Source organism: Chiloscyllium plagiosum, unplaced genomic scaffold, assembly GCF_037043375.1.
Source record: "Chiloscyllium plagiosum isolate Xiang-an unplaced genomic scaffold, Cpla_swu_hap1 HiC_scaffold_7, whole genome shotgun sequence".
NCBI lineage: Eukaryota > Metazoa > Chordata > Chondrichthyes > Orectolobiformes > Hemiscylliidae > Chiloscyllium > Chiloscyllium plagiosum.
In genome coordinates, this window is record NW_028270145.1 from 10,938,800 (window position 1) to 10,957,685 (window position 18,886).

At 42.8% G+C, this 18,886-nt stretch overlaps 1 protein-coding gene across 1 annotated transcript in view; it reads right to left on the minus strand.

The window, feature by feature from the left end:
- vps16 (VPS16 core subunit of CORVET and HOPS complexes) overlaps positions 1 to 18,886 on the minus strand; it is a 66,040-nt gene that overhangs the window by 22,142 nt on the left and 25,012 nt on the right. The window contains exons 2-13 of the mRNA XM_043692977.2: positions 14,807 to 14,892; positions 14,586 to 14,683; positions 13,852 to 13,980; positions 12,913 to 13,057; positions 11,794 to 11,909; positions 10,369 to 10,491; positions 9,702 to 9,757; positions 8,577 to 8,666; positions 7,595 to 7,689; positions 5,992 to 6,068; positions 4,853 to 4,984; positions 2,267 to 2,394 (exon numbers count right to left, since the gene is read on the minus strand). Coding sequence (XP_043548912.1) covers positions 2,267 to 2,394; positions 4,853 to 4,984; positions 5,992 to 6,068; positions 7,595 to 7,689; positions 8,577 to 8,666; positions 9,702 to 9,757; positions 10,369 to 10,491; positions 11,794 to 11,909; positions 12,913 to 13,057; positions 13,852 to 13,980; positions 14,586 to 14,683; positions 14,807 to 14,892 — 1,275 coding nt within the window. The remainder of the gene's footprint in view (positions 1 to 2,266; positions 2,395 to 4,852; positions 4,985 to 5,991; positions 6,069 to 7,594; positions 7,690 to 8,576; positions 8,667 to 9,701; positions 9,758 to 10,368; positions 10,492 to 11,793; positions 11,910 to 12,912; positions 13,058 to 13,851; positions 13,981 to 14,585; positions 14,684 to 14,806; positions 14,893 to 18,886) is intronic.

Sequence of the window (18,886 nt, forward strand, 5' to 3'; positions counted from 1 at the left end):
ATTTCTTACAAATTTTGTTCAACTGGATGCTTTGCTTTTTTATTATCCTTGCTGATATCACTTATAGTAATACTTCCTCCTAATGGTGAGACTAGATGCTTTGGAACATTACATTCGCCCAGACCATCAGCCTCATGATGGTGATCAGCGTATAGAAGCTTGGGTCCTAGAAACCCTGAATGGTCAGGTCTTCACCCAAAAACAAACTCAATACATATCTATTAGCTCAGCAGCTAGCAGACTTTACCTACCAAAGGGAAACAACATCAAATGACAATCAAGACTGGCATGAGAGGCTAAGACATGCAAATGAAAACAGTAAGTGTTGCTATTACAGCAACAAGACTGCTCTATAACCTCTTATAATTCAAAATTTAACTTTGAATTTTTGATTCCATCTTGAAAATAACTTCTATTCTAATTGCCGAGCTGGGAATTTGTATTGCAGACGTTTCGTCCCCTGTCTAGGTGACATCCTCAGTGCTTGGGAGCCTACTGCAAAGCCCTTCTGTGTTGTTTCCTCCAGCATTTATAGTGGTTTGTCTCTGCCGCTTCCGGTTGTCAGTTCCAGCTGTCCGCTGCAGTGAGAACAGCCAGGGAATTCCTAGAAGCATGGCACTCATCCACAGATTCTATCAACAAACACATCGACCTGGCCCAATATACCGGCCACTGCAGCGGACAGCTGGAACTGACAACCGGAAGCGGCAGAGACAAACCACTATAAATGCCAGAGGAAACAACACAGAAGCGCTTTGCAGGAGGCTCCCAAGCAGAGGATGTCACCTAGACAGGGGACGAAACATCTGCAACACAAATTCTGTGAACAGAACCACAATGAGCACCCGAGCTACAAATCTTCTCACAAACTTTGAACTTCTATTCTAAATAAGGAATAAAAATTCTAATAGGAATGATAACGAATGAAAATTGACAGATAATACATATATTTACAAACTTTCAAAATAGAAGCAAAGATAAACTTCAACCCCTTGAGACGACTCTGTGATTTAATAAGATTATTTGTTTTGCACATTCCCAGCTACCCCTAATAACCTTTGATACCCTGGCTTGGACTGCTGCCTCCACTTCTCTCTTTGGAAGAAATGTAAATCTGAACTTTATTTCTTTATTTTTCTAACTTATTCCGAAGAATGTGTACTTAAAAATGAGGCTGTAAGTGGCAACTTTGTAAACTTTTCACTATATCCATGTAAGTACATGTGACAATGAATGTACATCTTGTTTTCTGCCTCCCTCCCTTTTTGAATGGATGAGTTATATTTCCTACTTCACAGTCTGATGGAACCTTTCCTGAACCTGGGGAATTTTAGAAAATTAACACTTATGCATTTACATTGAGTCCTTGTTAACTGCAGATTCGCTACTGGTGGATCTGCAAGCTCATGACGGCAGGCTCAGACCCGATCTTTTATTTTTCTCAGACTCATCTGGTCTGATCATTTGGTCCATCACGGTCGACAGGAGAGTTATATAGTGGTGGTGTCTGCTTTTCTGTTATTTGCAGGAAATTCATGCCCCTATCCTACAGATAATGAAAATTTGGTATTCCACCCCGTTAGCCATCGCTTTTAAAACCCTAGAGTGCAGTCCATCTGAAACCAGAAATTGGTCAGCCTCCAGGTCCATACATTCGCTTGGTACCACTTCTCTGGTGATTTTAGATTCACTAAGTTTCTTCTTCTCCCTTTCACCTGATTTACAGCTATTATTGCATTGTATCCTTTAGTGAAGACAGAAGCAAAATATTTGCTCATTTTATCCTCTACTTCCTTATTATCCATTAATAACTCCCCATTTCCACTTTCTAAAAGGTCCAACACTCACATTCCTTACTGGTTCTCTCAAGTATCTGTAGAAACTCTTGCTATTGTTTTTATATTTGTAGCTACATTCCCATCATGCTTTTAATTTCTTCACCCAGATTGAGATTTTGTTATTCTCTGTTTTTAATATTCTGACCTATCATCTAATTTGCCATTCACCATTACGCAGTTAAATGTGTTTTCCTAAAGTCTGATATTTTTCTTAATAACTTTAGTTAACCACTGATGGTGGGTCCTCTCTGTCGAATTTTTAAATTTCTGCTTGTGAATTTTCAGACTATAACATATCTAATTAAATAAATAACTGGAAACGAAATAACAATCTTTTGTTAAAACATATGCAGATCCAAAAATGCCACGTTTCATTAAAATCATTGTGCGACTAAACCACTCCAGTCATAGATCACATACAAGGATACTGGGGATAAGTAAGAGGAATGCCGACAATATAGTCTCGCATTGCATTCAATACACGTAGATCTCGGGCCATCTTCACAAATGTATCCGGTGGAAAGTTGCTGATGAAGCATTTACCAAAAGAGGCTGCCTGTGAACAAAGTAAACAGCACCAAGCTCACTATATATTGCACACTTGAATTTAAATTTAACGCCTCTCATTTTGAGATTAAAGAAATAAATATGAAAGGCTTCTGAAATTTCAACCACCTCAGGGCCACAGAAGAAAAATATTTTGAAACAATACTCTTTGTTGGATAATTCTAAATTGATGCCACTATCCACATAACATGATGACATTACTTTCTAAGGCATGAAAATAAATTATTAACTTTATTACACCCTTATCAATATGCTCCTACTCAAGTGCTAATTTCTTGCTGATGTACCCAATTATAACTACCTATGGTACTTTATTCAAAATAATTATCCTTAATTTGTGAACGTAAATGATGAATTTTGGCAGAGTTTAACTTACGTGAGTATCACTATAGTAGCTGTCAATTTATGGATATTGAAATTCACCGGAGTATGTTACTTGTCATTCATGTAAAAGGAACTAGACATGAAATAGGAATAGAACTTGGAACCCAAGTCCCCGTTAAACTCTGCACCCGCCTAGCAACCCAAAAGTTACCACACAAGCGAAGCACAGGTAGCCTTTTAAACTACAATGCATATATAGTTGTGAAAAAAAATTCAAGTGGCTGCACGCTTAAGCAAATCAATGACATAATCCAAAAGAATTTTCGAATGTATGTTACCAGTGAAATTTCTGGTTTGGCAGCTTATAATCATCTTAACGAGTTCATTCATTGATCAGAGAAATGCTTTATTCCAATAGTTTTCACTATCTTGCATTTGAGTGACTTTCTGCAAATTTACATATTTCTTTGCAGTCTTTAAAAATAATGAACCATGTCATGAGTTAACTTCAGAAAGGATGCCAGCTGCCCAAAGCAAAGTAAGGACCGTGATTACTGCTGAAATTTTTCCATTTAATATATAAAAGACCATGTTCATAAAAGACAGAAGTCAAATGACAGGCTCACAGAAACCCAAAATCCATATGGAACCCTTAGGATCTGAGAACACTCTAACCTGCTTTCTACTGTTACCTTCAGTTCAATAATGTTGAAAATAAATAAGTTCATAGTTATTAATTTGCACATCAGAAATTAAAATTCCATGCTTGATTCAAAACTTTAAGAGAACAAAACATGCATTGCTTCAAGAATACTGTAAATCTTATTAAAGTAGAACCAAAAGTTCACAATTGCCTAACTTCAAAGGTTTCATATGTAAATTTGGAAAGTCTCCTAAGGCTGGATGATTTGAGCTTTAAAAACAAGCATGAAAATTTCCCCTTATTCAGTCATGTATTCCCATCTAAATCATTTATAGGATTACTTGCAAAACCTGTGCATTAAAAACTGATGAAAAGGTGGCATTGGGAAGGCTATACTTTTACAAGTTGATAAGTTACCAAGATGGATGAGGATCATCCTAGAATAATACGGAAAGCAAAGGAGGAAATTATGAAGTATTAGTCATAGTTTTCCAATTCCCCTTGGATACAGGGTAATGCCTAAAGACTGGAGAATTAGAAATATTATACATTGTCCCGGAACAGCACAAGAGGAAGCGTTTCCCCTGATTAGCATGAGGGAAAACGAGTCCTGGAGATCCACGGAAGGAAAAGTGAGTCCCAGAGCAGCACAACTTACCTTGGTGTAGCTAAGTTCTGGATTAGTGGTGCTGGAAGAGCACAGCAGTTCAGGCAGCATCCAAGGAGCTTCGAAATCGACGTTTCGGGCAAAAGCCTTTCCCCCCGAAACGTCGATTTCGAAGCTCCTTGGATGCTGCCTGAACTGCTGTGCTCTTCCAGCACCACTAATCCAGAATCTGGTTTCCAGCATCTGCAGTCATTGTTTTTACCACCTTGATGTAGCTAAGTGTCTGACGGAGCAGACTGGAGGCTTTGAGCACAGCGAGACTGGGGCCTGGGATGGGAGGTCATGTCATGTGCTCACTCAGCTGCTGCAATATAATGTTGATCTGAAATTCTTTACTGGACTGTAGTATCAATCCTTTAACTATGTTATAACTATCTTGCTTCTAACTTTTTTTAAAAACACTAAGCAATGCTACTACTTTTCCTTTTAGTCCTCTTTTGTATCCAAGATTTGTACCTAGGTACTTGTGTCTAAGATGGCGCCATTAGAGGCAGCTATTGTAAAAACTTTTCACTGTACTCCTGTACTGGAGTGGATGTGACAATAAAGGATAGTCTATTCTACATTGTTCAAAAAAAGTAACATTGTTGCAAGAATAAACTCAACCTCTGCAGGTCAGTCAGCTTGACCCATAGCGGTGAGGAGACTTTTAGATACAAACCTCCAGGGTAAAATTATGTTACTTGAACAAATGTGAATTGATAAAGTAAAGCCAGCAAAGATTTTTCAAGGCATATCATGGTTAACCAAATTGATTGAGTTATTTGATTTCCTTTTAAAATATCTGCAAGATGTGTATTATTCCATTCTTACCCTCAGCAGAGACTTCTGCATCTCAGGTTCATATTCATTGCCTGCTGCCTCAATACACTGCTGCACAGCTTCAAACAAAAGGTTTTGCTCTTTGATCTCTCGTAAATACTCATCTGCCTTCTGACTCTCTTTCTATGAATACAAATTAGGATTACATTTAATTTAACAGACAAAAAAATGACATTCTCTCCAAAAATTATTTCACAAGTTAAATCCAGCAAGATGTAAATAAAAATGCAACTTTTTTCCTCCAAAGAAGTGTCAAACCCCATTAATTCAAGGACATTATTCATAATCCTGATCTCTCGAACCAGCTCCAAGGATTCAGGTTTGGTGCCAACTCTTAAAATGGAGCTTCAGACATAACTGATCTTTATTTCACTTCACAAGTAAAAACCATCTGGCACAGACTGACCTGAACCAAATAGAGAAATCGCACAAAGAGCACGGGTTCAGTGTTTGGGGCACTTCTCAAAAAGGTACATATCATTTAAGTCAGTTCAGCATTAAGATTTCTAAACCATCCCCTCTGCCTGCATTCTGAACAGGAGGCATACAAAAGGATGCAAAAAAATAAAATTACAGCAGAAAGTGCCAGCCTTGGCATAGATACAGAGCATGCATTTGCCTGTGCTGTGGAGACCAAATCTAGGGAATGTTTCAGAAATATTGTTGCTGAATTGAGGTTTGGGTGGCCCTTATTTACTTACTGAGCAACAGGTTTGGGAAATCAATTCGCAATTCTGGTGGAGTCCTAGCAAAGAGTAGACAGCCCTGCTCAACACACATGAACACCTGGAAATGGAATTCCTGAGCATGCGGCCAATTCGATTGGAGGCAAATGGTGGAGTGGAGGGTAAAAGAGGAAATTTTAGAGATAGAAGGGGTGAGTTCATGGAGTGTTTAAGCAACAGTAAACACTTCCATTCATCAAGATTAGGGTGATGGGGATAAAAGGGGTTTGGTCTATTACGGGATATGACAGGGGAGTTCTGGATTCCTTGAAGTTTACAGTGAAAGATAAAACATTCATGCATCAAATCCTCATTGTTTCTTTAATTTTGATCTGTCAAAATAGACAGTTTTGATTATTGAGCAATTACTCTATATGTAAAAGTAGAGACAACAGGACAACATACCTCATACTCTTTATGAGCTTCCAGCAGAAGTGCACCAGGTGCCATTGAGGCAATTTTGAAAATATCTTGACAAGCAGCTAAATGCAAAGACGAAATTCAATGACAAGAAGTTAGTAGAATCATGTATCTATCACCAAATGATATTTAAAGAGATGCCAGCACCTCAAGTTAAAATGGTTACATAATTCTAGAAGCATAGTACAACATGAATATCTGCTCTGAAATGTTTCAAACCATGTGATATTTTTTAAAGAAAGGGCATTTCTGATATGAGTTGTTTTTGAAATATACTGCCTACTTTGCCCAACATAACCTAGCAACAGATTGGCTCACACTTCTGATTTTGAAGTTGCTAGTAAGCCATAGTATCAGCAATAATTTATATTTACATAGCATCTTTATCATAATGTCCTTCCCTGCTTCACAGGGGTCTTATAAAACAATATATGACATCAAGTCACTAAAGAAACATCAGATCAGATGACCAAAGGCTTGGTCAAAGTAGGGTTTAAGATGGACCTAAAAGAAAAATGCAACATAGAGGGGCAAACAGGTGAAGGGAAAGTTTTCCAAAGCTTGAGATATAGACAACAGATGACACAACCACTAATGGTGGAGCAATTTGGAATGCTCAAGAGACCAGAGTTGGGAGGAAAATATAACTCATATCAGAGGATAGTACACAAAAAGGGAAGGACACCAAGAATGGGAATTTTGGAATTAAGACCTTGTATGACTGGATGAAAATGTGGGTGAGCAAGCACAGAGATGATGTGGGACTTGTGCAGGGTATGGCACAGGCAAAAGAGCTTTTGAACACCTCAAATTTACTAAGGATAAAAATGGGAGAAAAGCCATGACTTCATTGGAATAACCAAGTTTTGAGGTAATGATGGCATGGAAAAGAGTCATAGTGTGCTTAGACTAGAAATGACCCTCCTGAAAGTGACATTGCCAGAGTCTTGTTTGGTAATCTTTACACCAATTACAGTGTAAATTTAATTACACATGGGGTACCAAGGATAATTTAGAAGCTTAAGATAGAGACATAAATTATGTTTTGAAATAACAGAAAATGCTAGAAATACAAATTAGGTCTGGAAGAATCGGAGAGAGATAAAATTTGAATAGCGTTCCAAACGAAGAACGTACATTACTCAAAACATTTTTATTTACATATTATTGCTCTCCAGAAGTTGCATTTTTCCAGTATTTTGTTTCTATTAGAACGCTCCAGGATTACAAATAGTACACTTGCAAAGTTAAAGTACAAATATCTAATACCACCACTTTAGATTAGATTTCCTACAGGGTAGGAACAGGCCCTTCGGCCCAACAAGTCCACACCGACCCTCCAAAGAGTAACCCACCCAGACCCATTTCCCTCTGACTAATGCACTATAGGCAATCCACCTGACCTGCACATCTTTGGACTGTGGGAGGAAACCGGAGCACCCAGAGAGAACCCAGGCAGACACGGGGAGAATGCGCAAACTCTACACAAAATCACCAGAGGCTGGAATCGAACCCGGCTCCCTGCACTGTGAGGCAGCAGAGCTGCCCATTACTGAATCACTTTTTACTGAATAAGCGCAGAACTTACGTGGGACTTCATGTAGAAATTCATGATTAGAAGAACTAATGATTCGAACACCATCGACCTCAGGCACTAAGTGAACATCCTCATCTTGATAAAATCTGAACTTCAGTTAAAGATTTAATTTCAAATGTTTAAAACACAACATTTATGGATTGTACAATGGACAGAAGGGTAAAACAAAAGTGACTGCAAACAAATACTTACTTTTCAGTAAGACAGTGACAGACCACTTTACTTAACAGCAAAGTAGATCCAACACAGATTATCATTCTTAATTTTTATTAAAATGTAAGAAAGAGGACGAGACCATTCAGCCCCTCAAGCCTGCTCTGCCTTTCAATATGGCGATGGTTGACCTTACATGTCAATTCCATTTTCTCACTTGCTTCCCATTCATTTTGAGTCCTGAAGAGACCACAATCTGTACATTTCATCCTTGTGTATATTCAGTAATGGATACTCGGGATAACCCAGAACATTTTTTGTTTCAACTTCATTTTTCTCAAGTCTTTGATTTTACCTTTGTCTCACTTTCCTGTTTTAGAGATAGAAACTTACTGCAACCATTTTGCAATAGCAGTTATGTTTTGTTGATTTTGTTCTGTCCTAGAACAACAGTATAGTGCTCACTTTTTTAAGCATGAAAAATGATAATGAGATTTCAACAATGATTTCTCCATGACTCGAATCAACGTTGTTCCACAAGAGAAAACACTGTTGCAGACATTTTTCTTGCTTCCTTCACACCAATCCTAAAAGTGTTCACTCTCAAAGACAAGTTCTAACAAAACTCTGGTGCTGAAATCACATGCAATTTCTGGAAAGTTGTGCTGATAAAGGTGAGAGAGTGGAATGGCTCATTGCTGTATGTCTTTGGACTTTCGTACTGACCTGATGGCCTATTATGGTCCTTTTGATACTATGTTCTGACAGCAGAAGGTATTTATGATTATAGGAATCAATCCTAGTCACAAGATAAGGATACTTAATGGTCTCCTTTGTTTTCCCCGTTATAACAAGTACTTTATCCCAAATACCAACTACAGTAGGATTGTCGCTTTTTGGTCTATCACACCTAAAAATGGAAAAGGAAAGGTTACCAAAATCAAGATGCGTCTTCTGTTCTTTCACATGTGCAAACATTGTTAAATAAGGGGACTTTTAGGATTTACTCATCACTAGTTTACCATATTACAAAACACTGCACATCGCACTAGCAAAAATATTATTAAAGGCAGATATAAGCCCTTTCCTGTATAACTGCAAGTATCTACATTTTATTTGTAAATTGATATGATGTGAGAAAATGAAACAGTTTTTAAAAGATTTTAATGCACTTTGAATATAACTCAAAATTAGCTATTGAGAGGGAAGATTCAGCAAGGTTATTTGACTAATAAATTTCTGAAAGCCATCCCAGGGCTAATGAGGATTTTCACTAGAAATATTAATGAAATGCAAACTTTGGGTCTGTGTCACTTTTACTCGAAGTAAATAACGTCAATAAAATAAATGTACACCAGTGTCTCCTGCCATTAAACAATCAGAACATTACTAATGTCACCCTTCTCTCTAGAACTCCTTCCCTCTGAGCATAAGAACATAACAGGAGGAGGAGAAGGCTGTCAAGCCTTAAGGCTGTTCTGCCATTCAATAATATCTCGGCAAACGATCCTGTGGCTTTAACTCTACTTTTCTGATTGACCCAGTAACCCTTGGCTCCCTTATAGAACTAAAATCTCTCACTTAGCCTTCAATATATTCAATGGCCCAGCCTCCCATGCTTTCTGAGAAAGAGGATCCCGAAGATTTGTGACCCTTTAATCGATTACATTTCTCATCTGTTATAAATGGGAGATTCCTTATTTTTAAACTACACACCCTGAATTTCATCCTCCCATCCCTGACAAGAAGTATCTTTTCAGCATCTCCTTTTTTGGCAAGTGTTCTTTTAAAAACACTTTGCTCTGTTTAGGAAGTGAACTTGGGTTACTTATTCGGTTACTGGCAAATTTAGATATTCTCTACTATCCACAATTGCCTCATGTTGACATAAAAAACATATGTGAAACTTAAATTCATTTGAATCAAAGCTACAACAACCACTTACCAGACAAACTGCTTAGGTGCTGTTTTGAAGTTTGTCTCAACTACACACAATTTGTCCTGGAAACAAAGCACCACACGTTTTAAATATTTGATACAGAAAACAAATTCAGTTTTCATAGCTTTGTAAATCTAGATAAAAAGCGGCTACAATAAACATTATAAAAACACCACTCTTTTCAATCCCAAGAAGCTTCCCATTTTCCTCCCCATAATATTTGAGTTCATCTAAAATTCAAATCCAAAAATCAATCTTCAATTCAAAAGTAGTCATTTCAGTTTTCAAATTCTTCCATGACTTTGCCCCCTCTTCATACATTCCTCCAACTCTGCAAACCTTCGAGATCTCTGCAAACTTCGACTTCGGGTCTCATGCACATTCCAGATTCTAATCCATCCACCAGCACACTTCAATTGTCTAAGCCTGAAACTCAGATTCTCCCTGCCTCCTCAAACCAAATTTTTCATCATTTATTCTTTTTATTTTCTCTTATGGCTTGATCTCCGATTTCATTATCAAATGCTCCTGTGACACGTACTATTTTTAAAAGCTTTAAATAAATAAAAGTTGTTGCAAAATGTTAAAATTATTATGTTAACCAATTAATTCATTTGCTCAGGTTACGGCAACTAAAACTTTATTACAATCATGATTAGACTGTTCACATTACCTTGAATGATGAAGAACCCATCCAAATGTTACCAGCGTCTGTAAATAGAGCAAGCTTTTTATAATTGAATGAAACAGCAATTTGGGTAAATCCACAGACTTGCGGTCCAAGGCCAGGTGGAATCTATAAAAGAAAAAAGGTTTTTTTTAAATTAGTCAAATACCAAATCAATACTTTTTTCCCTATTCCCTAAGAATGCAGAGACCTCATGCCTCTACTCCTCTTAACTGTTGTGATCTGTAAAAGTGTGTCTGTTTCATCAGTACAGTCACCATTAAGATTAGAAAGTTACATTTATAATCTTAATGGCCTATGTTATATGAATTCATGGCTAAATATATAATTGGCTGTGCTATCAGAACTGCTCAGAAGGAGGCAATCTTAAGTTCTATGACTTTCCTAAATTGTTATCTGAAGTTTAGTAGACTGAACTATAACACATCAATTGGTTTAGGTTGATTCAGAAGAATCATGGAAACAAGTACTTCTTATTCCTACTTCCATTAATAACCATTAGATTTAGCAATGATCCAGTGGTAGCACTCTTGCCTTGAAGTCTGAGGTCATATGTTCAACCAAAAACTCTAGGCTGAGCCCCATGTTGAGTAAGTGCTGCAAGGTCTGAGGTGCTGCCTTGCAGATGCATTGTTAAACCAACACGCCTACTATCCTCTCAGGTGAGGGTAAAAGATCCCAGGACATTAACTTAGGAGTACGGAATTTGCCCAGTGTCTTGGTCAACATTTATCTTTCAATCAATATTAACCAGATTATCCAATCGTCACATTCCAGTTAATGGAAACTTGCTGTGTGCAAATTAGCTTGAAAAGTACCTCACTGATTAGAATGTACTTTGATATGTCCTGAATCATGAAAGATGCTGTGTAAAAATATCTTTCTTTTGTGCATATAAAGATGAGAAGGAATTAATAAACTTATATTTATTGTACTTAAACTCTTAAAACTTTCCAATGGTCAATTAATTGCTTCTGTCATTACTGCTACTTTGTAGGAAATGCTTTTAAAATAGTAACGTTTAAAATAGAATTTTATTTGGCTTACAAATCAGGAATCACAGTTACCACTGAGTATTTTCCTACATGTACAGCTACCATGTTTCCTCTTCACAACAGTCATTGCACATTCTACAGTTTTAAGGAGTTGTGAGTTTACCCTAATGATCTGTCATACCTCACTTCATGTTATGCTACATTAACTAGATATAGGGTGCAGCATCTCACCTCTTCAGGTCAATACACATACTAGTAAACTGTAACCATCTGACAAGTCGGAGTTTCCTATTGCTTGTTACTTAATGTTAATGTGCCGATTTCTGAATAGACTTCACACTGTACTTGGCTTCTTGCATGAAATGAACTAACTGTTCAGTACTTGTTATTGCAATCAGGCAGATTTTATGCTCACCACAGATGTGCAGGAAGCGTTATCTAAGACATATACATCCTTCCCAGTAGCAAGAACAATTTTGGGTTGTCGATCTTGCATCAATACAGTCCAGCATGTTGGTGGGCGCAGCAATCCTGTTAGGGATGGAAAAGAAGCATAATACAATACTTATTGGTATATTTTCTATCAAAATTCCATCACCCTGTAATATTTTGTCCTCTTTCATATCCTCTTATGATAATGGTCAAGCATTAAATGTCAATATTGCTTGGCCAAATGGTATTACATTAGAAATATTTAAACCAAAAAAATCAAAGCTGGCAAAGACAGTAATCACATCTAGCCTTTCTTGCTAACCTATCAGTTGTGTATTATAATGTGTCACTCTTTAATTTTGCTTTGGATCTCCTCCCTTGGTAGGTTGTTCGAAAAATCAACTCCTTTCAATATTTATTTGCAATCTTGCTGATTCTATATAATCTGACAGTATCAATTTTACACTTGTATCAATTTCTATTAATACTGCAGTGAAGTACCCCTTTCTGTCACATAGGAAAGAATGTCAATCATCAGTTTTTGGACCGGCACTGACTGTGCAGCAGTGCTCAATTATAGAAATGAAGAAAGATCATAAGAAATAAGAGTGGGAGGAAGTTATTTATAATAGGATGACAGAACTCAGTTTTCTGCACAACTCATTTTTCTAATGTAATATCAAGCCATTAATTTAAATCTCATGCACCTCCATTTAAATGACTCTCGAAAAGCAGAATCATAACTCCATTATGGGCTAAGAGACATTTTGGAGTGAATTTCACAAAAGGACATACCAGGCAGATTTACAATGATATAAACATTTTAGATGGTAAAAAAATGGGTAAAATGACATTATTAAGCTGTTGATAATATCACAAGTTGTCAGTAAAAAACAATAAATTCAATTGCACATCTTAACTGTCAACCCTCCAAAGGGGGTTGAATTTTCTATATAGACAATGATAATCTCAACAGATTTCATATAAATTATGGAAGTAGATGACATACTGTAAGAACGAATGTCCTAATTTCCTACTTCTAATGTTTACATAAATCAGTAACCTGGTTGAGAACGGTTACCGTGCAACATCGAATATTTACCTGGAACTTCAGGGAATCGTCGGAGTTTGAGGTCGTCTATATTTGTGGCAAGTGTGAATCTAAAAGCACCAGTTAATATAACAACTCCTGAGCCATAAGCAGTGGGGAACACTTTGGCATCCACAACTCGGTTCTGTAACACTTCCTTCAAAATGGAGGCAAAAAGTTAATTATGTTACTAAGCTAGCAGACCTGTGACATGCAAGTCAATAAAACTCATTTTGGAGCTCACACTGGAAGGACAGGACTAAGTACTTTGGCAAAGTCGGCAATGACTATTAGCTACAGGGAGACAAGCTGTGCAATAGAGAAAGATACTTAAATGCTATATCTGTGCAAACAGAGAACAGAAGTTATTTTCAACTAATATATCTCGACGTTTTCATTCATTATAAAAACTGTTTGAAATTTCAACCAAAGATCACGCATTAAAAACAATGTATTGTGCTCATGACAAGGGAAATAATGGTTGGTGAATGAATAGTTTACCAAACCATCACCATCAAGCCCATCAGATTGCAGAAAGTTGCTTGGTTTGAAGCTTTCATATACCTGAGACCATGGCAACATTTCACAGTTATTTAAAATAATCTTAAATCTCTCTCATATTTTCAACGGAGGGTTAAAATTTAGTGCAGATACTGCAAAGATGTCCTACTTTTCCTTGAAGAGAGTGATGAGATCTTTCCGGCCACTGGAATAACATTTCTCAGAGAGCTTATCTGAAATGTATTAACTGCCAGGATGATATTTTACAAAAGGATAATCAATCTCCCAATTAACTTTCTTTTTTCATTTTTTGAAAGTGTTGTTGCATCATCATGAAGTAGAGCTTCATGAATATCAAGCACACTCCACGACATAGGTAAACCAGCCAAATTGCAAATTCTTCTACAGGATGGTCTTATTTGTACAGTATAACTTTTGAAACGAACTCACATTTCCCATGCTGAAGTGCCTCTTAAATGTGCCAAAAATATCATGGATGAGAACAGTTCCATCGTCTTGTATACAGAGTAGATCCTCATTGGTAGTCCACCCAATGTGAACCACCTGACCACTTTTCCACTGTAGGGATGAAAAAATACAGAAAGTGAAAGCATTATTCATTTCAAATTTATACGTTAGCTTTACTACACAAACAAAAGAACATAAATCGTGGTACAAGGTCACCTTGGCCAGTGTAAATGTTTTGCTGTACCTATCCATCAACAACATTCACTGGTTATTTGTTTTTATACAACTACTCAATTTTAGTGCATACAACATTGCAGAAAGAAGATGGGCACTCATAGCCAGTTAAGAGATCAAGTGTTTCCTCAAATTTGTGGCAAGGCTGACCTAATTAGTAACTTATAAATAAAGGTATCCAGCAATACCTACCTCACTCTCGACTTGTATTAAGCTGCAACTTAATATTTCTAACCTGCACATTTTGTTTTTGGAAAGATTATTTCAGCAATGTTTAGATCATTCACATGAGCTACTCTTGTCATTTTGAAGATCGGTCCTTGGACTTGAAATGCTAACTGTCCATCCTCTTAAGATGCTGCCAGTCCTAATTATAGCACTTCAATTTTTATTTTAGTTTTCCCATCGACAGTATTTGCCAATTCTTTGCCCATTGCACTTCAAGTTGGCAAAACAAGATATAACAGAAAAATCAAACTTACTGGCAAGGAAACAATCCGATTTCCTGATGAAGAGTAGATTTCCATTATAGGTCGTAAACTTGGAGATCTTTCTTTGTGTGATCCATTGATTATCAAAGCTGCAAAAGACATGAATCACCATTTCATATTACCACTGGTCATGTCTAACTTTTCTTCTAGCAAGATTGCACTTCTAATACTGGAAAAGTAGTAAAAAAATTAATAATCATGGAATATCTTACCTATTGGACCAGCATATGGTGCAGCTGCAATTAAACAGTTACTGAGGTCTTCTTTCATCTTCCAATCAGAATACAGGTTAAATTTCCTTTTCAGAGAGAGCAAAAATGTATAATTACCAAAATAAAAAGTCTAAATGAAGTATTAAGTGATGAAATAGCAAAGATTTACATACTCAGACTAATCTGTCAATTCTCTTTTCTATACAGGTACTCTGTGTATGGCAATGGTTCAATTAAATGATGACCTAGTCATATTATCACTAGACTATTAATTCAGAGATCCAGGTAATGGCAGATGGTGGAACTTGAATTCAATAAAAATCTGGAATTAAAAGTCTAATAAAAACTATGAAATCATTGTTGAATGTCAGGAAAAACCAATCTAGTTCACGAGCATCCTTTAGGGAAGGCAATAGCCATCCTTATCTGATCTGGCCTACCATCACCACTGACCCACAGCAACTGTCCTTGAGGCAATTAGGGATGGGCAATAAGGCTGACACAAATATCCATGCCCACATCCTCTGAATGAACAAAAAGAAAAAAGAAACTGATTATCCCCTGGCATTTTCTTTAGCTAACAAGGATCCCTCTATATTTTGTAGATCATGATGGTTAGCGACTTTATTGCAATGAAACTGCCGGGACTTAAGACATGGTGAAAATGTGTACCTATCCCTCATTATAGCGCCACTGAATCACAACTTATGCTTATCATTTGTCGACCATCATCTGTCACAAATCCAATGGTGAAAGGCCAAAATATCCTTCCAAGTGAAACCTGTGGCATACTGGTAGCATTCCTACTCCGGACAGGATTCAGAGGTGTGCAATATAATCTCTGAACAGGTTGATTAGAAAAACAGATTAAACAAAAATTAAATATTTGATTCCCTTCCCAAGGTGTGGGGGTGCCCAGATCTGCTCACCATACTTCACGTGGCATCTAACCAGGATTTTGTATAATCTTTTGCATCCTTGTATTGCAGTTCTCTATATATATTGTTATGAAGTTGAAGGCATGCACTGTACCTTTAAGAGAGAGTGAATGTTGACTTGCACTGAGGACTTACAAGCACTTGTCATATGAATAACTAGCTGAAAATATGTAACATTTGGTGGGAAATAGATACTAGAGTTGGTGGCTGTTTTGAAAACACTTCAAATTTAACCAGTTTAAATTATGGCCCAGGTTACTAAAACCCAATGTGGGGGGGGAGGGGCGCGGGGGGGAGGGGGTTTTGGGGTGGGAAGGGGATGGGGGGGTGTTGGGGGGGGGGGGGGGGAAGGGGATGGGGGGGTGTTGGGGGGGGGGGAAGGGGATGGGGGAGTGTTGGGGGGGGGGGAAGGGGATGGGGGAGTGTTGGGGGGGGGGGAAGGGGATGGGGGAGTGTTGGGGGGGGGGAAGGGGATGGGGGAGTGTTGAGGGGGGGGGAAGGGGATGGGGGGGGTGTTGGGGGGGGGGAAGGGAATTGGGGGTGTGTTGGGGTGGTGGGAAGGGGGGGGGGGGGGAGTGTTGGGGTGGGGAGTGTTGGGGTGGTGGGGGGGGGGGGGGGAGTGTTGGGGTGGTGGGAAGGGGATGGGGGAGTGTTGGGGGGGGGGGAAGGGGATGGGGGGAGTGTTGGGGGGGGGGGGAGGGGATGGGGGAGTGTTGGGGGGGGGGAGGGGATGGGGGAGTGTTGGGGGGGTGAAGGGGATGGGGGAGTGTTGGGGGGGTGAAGGGGATGGGGGAGTGTTGGGGGGGGGGGGAAGGGGATGGGGGAAGGGGATGGGGGAAGGGGATGGGGGAAGGGGATGGGGGAGTGTTGGGGGGGGGGAAGGGGATGGGGGGGGAAGGGGATGGGGGGGGGAGAAGGGGATGGGGGGGGAAGGGGATGGGGGGGGAAGGGGATGGGGGGGGAAGGGGATGGGGGGGGAAGGGGATGGGGGGGGAAGGGGATGGGGGGGGAAGGGGATGGGGGGGGAAGGGGATGGGGGGGGAAGGGGATGGGGGGGGGGGGAAGGGGATGGGGGGGGGGGGAAGGGGATGGGGGGGAAGGGGATGGGGGGGGGAAGGGGATGGGGGGGGGGGGGGGAAGGGGATGGGGGGGGGGAAGGGGATGGGGGGGGAAGGGGATGGGGGGGGAAGGGGATGGGGGGGGGGAAGGGGATGGGGGGGGGGAAGGGGATGGGGGGGGGGAAGGGGATGGGGGGGGGAAGGGGATGGGGGGGGGGAAGGGGATGGGGGGGGGAAGGGGATGGGGGGGGGAAGGGGATGGGGCGGTGTTGGGAGGGGGGGGAAGGGGATGGGGCGGTGTTGGGAGGGGGGGAAGGGGATGGGGCGGTGTTGGGAGGGGGGGAAGGGGATGGGGCGGTGTTGGGAGGGGGGGAAGGGGATGGGGCGGTGTTGGGAGGGGGGGAAGGGGATGGGGCGGTGTGGGGACGGGGAGGGGAGGGGATGGGGCGGTGTTGGGAGGGGGGGGAAGGGGATGGGGGGGTGTTGGGGAGGGGGAGGGGAGGGGTGTTGGGGAGGGGGAGGGGAGGGGTGTTGGGGAGGGGGAGGGGAGGGGTGTTGGGGAGGGGGAGGGGAGGGGTGTTGGGGAGGGGGAGGGGAGGGGTGTTGGGGAGGGGGAGGGGAGGGGTGTTGGGGAGGGGGAGGGGTGTTGGGGACGGGGAGGGGAGGGGTGTTGGGGACGGGGAGGGGAGGGGTGTTGGGGACGGGGAGGGGAGGGGTGTTGGGGGGGGGGACAGGGAGGGGGGGGGTGTTGGGGGGGGACAGGGAGGGGGGGGGTGTTGGGGGGGGACAGGGAGGGGGGGGGGTGTTGGGGGGGGACAGGGAGGGGGGGGGTGTTGGGGGGGGGACAGGGAGGGGGGGGTGTGTTGGGGTGGGACAGGGAGGGGGGGGTGTGTTGGGGTGGGTGTGTTGGGGGTACGGGGGGGTATGTGTTGGGGGAGGGGACAGGGAGGGGGGGTGTTGGGGGAGGGGACAGGGAGGGGGGGTGTTGGGGGAGGGGACAGGGAGGGGGGGTGTTGGGGGAGGGGACAGGGAGGAGGGGTGTTGGGGGAGGGGACAGGGAGGAGGGTGTTGGGGGAGGGGACAGGGAGGGGGGGTGTTGGGGGAGGGGACAGGGAGGGGGGGTGTTGGGGGAGGGGACAGGGAGGGGGGGTGTTGGGGGAGGGGACAGGGAGGGGGGGTGTTGGGGGAGGGGACAGGGAGGGGGGGTGTTGGGGGAGGGGACAGGGAGGGGGGGTGTTGGGGGAGGGGACAGGGAGGGGGGTGTTGGGGGAGGGGACAGGGAGGGGGGGTGTTGGGGGGGGACAGGGAGGGCGGGGTGTTGTGGGGGGGGACAGGGAGGGCGGGGTGTTGTGGGGGGGGACAGGGAGGGCGGGGTGTTGTGGGGGGGGACAGGGAGGGCGGGGTGTTGGGGGGGGGGACAGGGAGGGGCGGATGTTGGGGGGGGGACAGGGAGGGGCGGATGTTGGGGGGGGGACAGGGAGGGGGGGATGTTGGGGGGGGGGACAGGGAGGGGGGGGGAAGGGGATGGGGGGGGGGAAGGGGATGGGGGGGGGGAAGGGGATGGGGGGGGGAAGGGGATGGGGGGGGGAAGGGGATGGGGGGGGGAAGGGGATGGGGGGGGGAAGGGGATGGGGGGGGGAAGGGGATGGGGGGGGGAAGGGGATGGGGGGGGAAGGGGATGGGGGGGGAAGGGGATGGGGGGGGAAGGGGATGGGGGGGGGGAAGGGGATGGGGGGGGGAAGGGGATGGGGGGGGGGAAGGGGATGGGGGGGGGGAAGGGGATGGGGGGGAAGGGGATGGGGGGGGAAGGGGATGGGGGGGAAGGGGATGGGGGGGGAAGGGGATGGGGGGGGAAGGGGATGGGGGGGGGAAGGGGATGGGGGGGGGGGAAGGGGATGGGGGGGGGGGAAGGGGATGGGGGGGGCAGGGGATGGGGGGGCAGGGGATGGGGGGGCAGGGGATGGGGGGGAAGGGGATGGGGGGGAAGGGGATGGGGGGGAAGGGGATGGGGGGGAAGGGGATGGGGGGGAAGGGGATGGGGGGGAAGGGGATGGGGGGGGAAGGGGATGGGGGGGGAAGGGGAT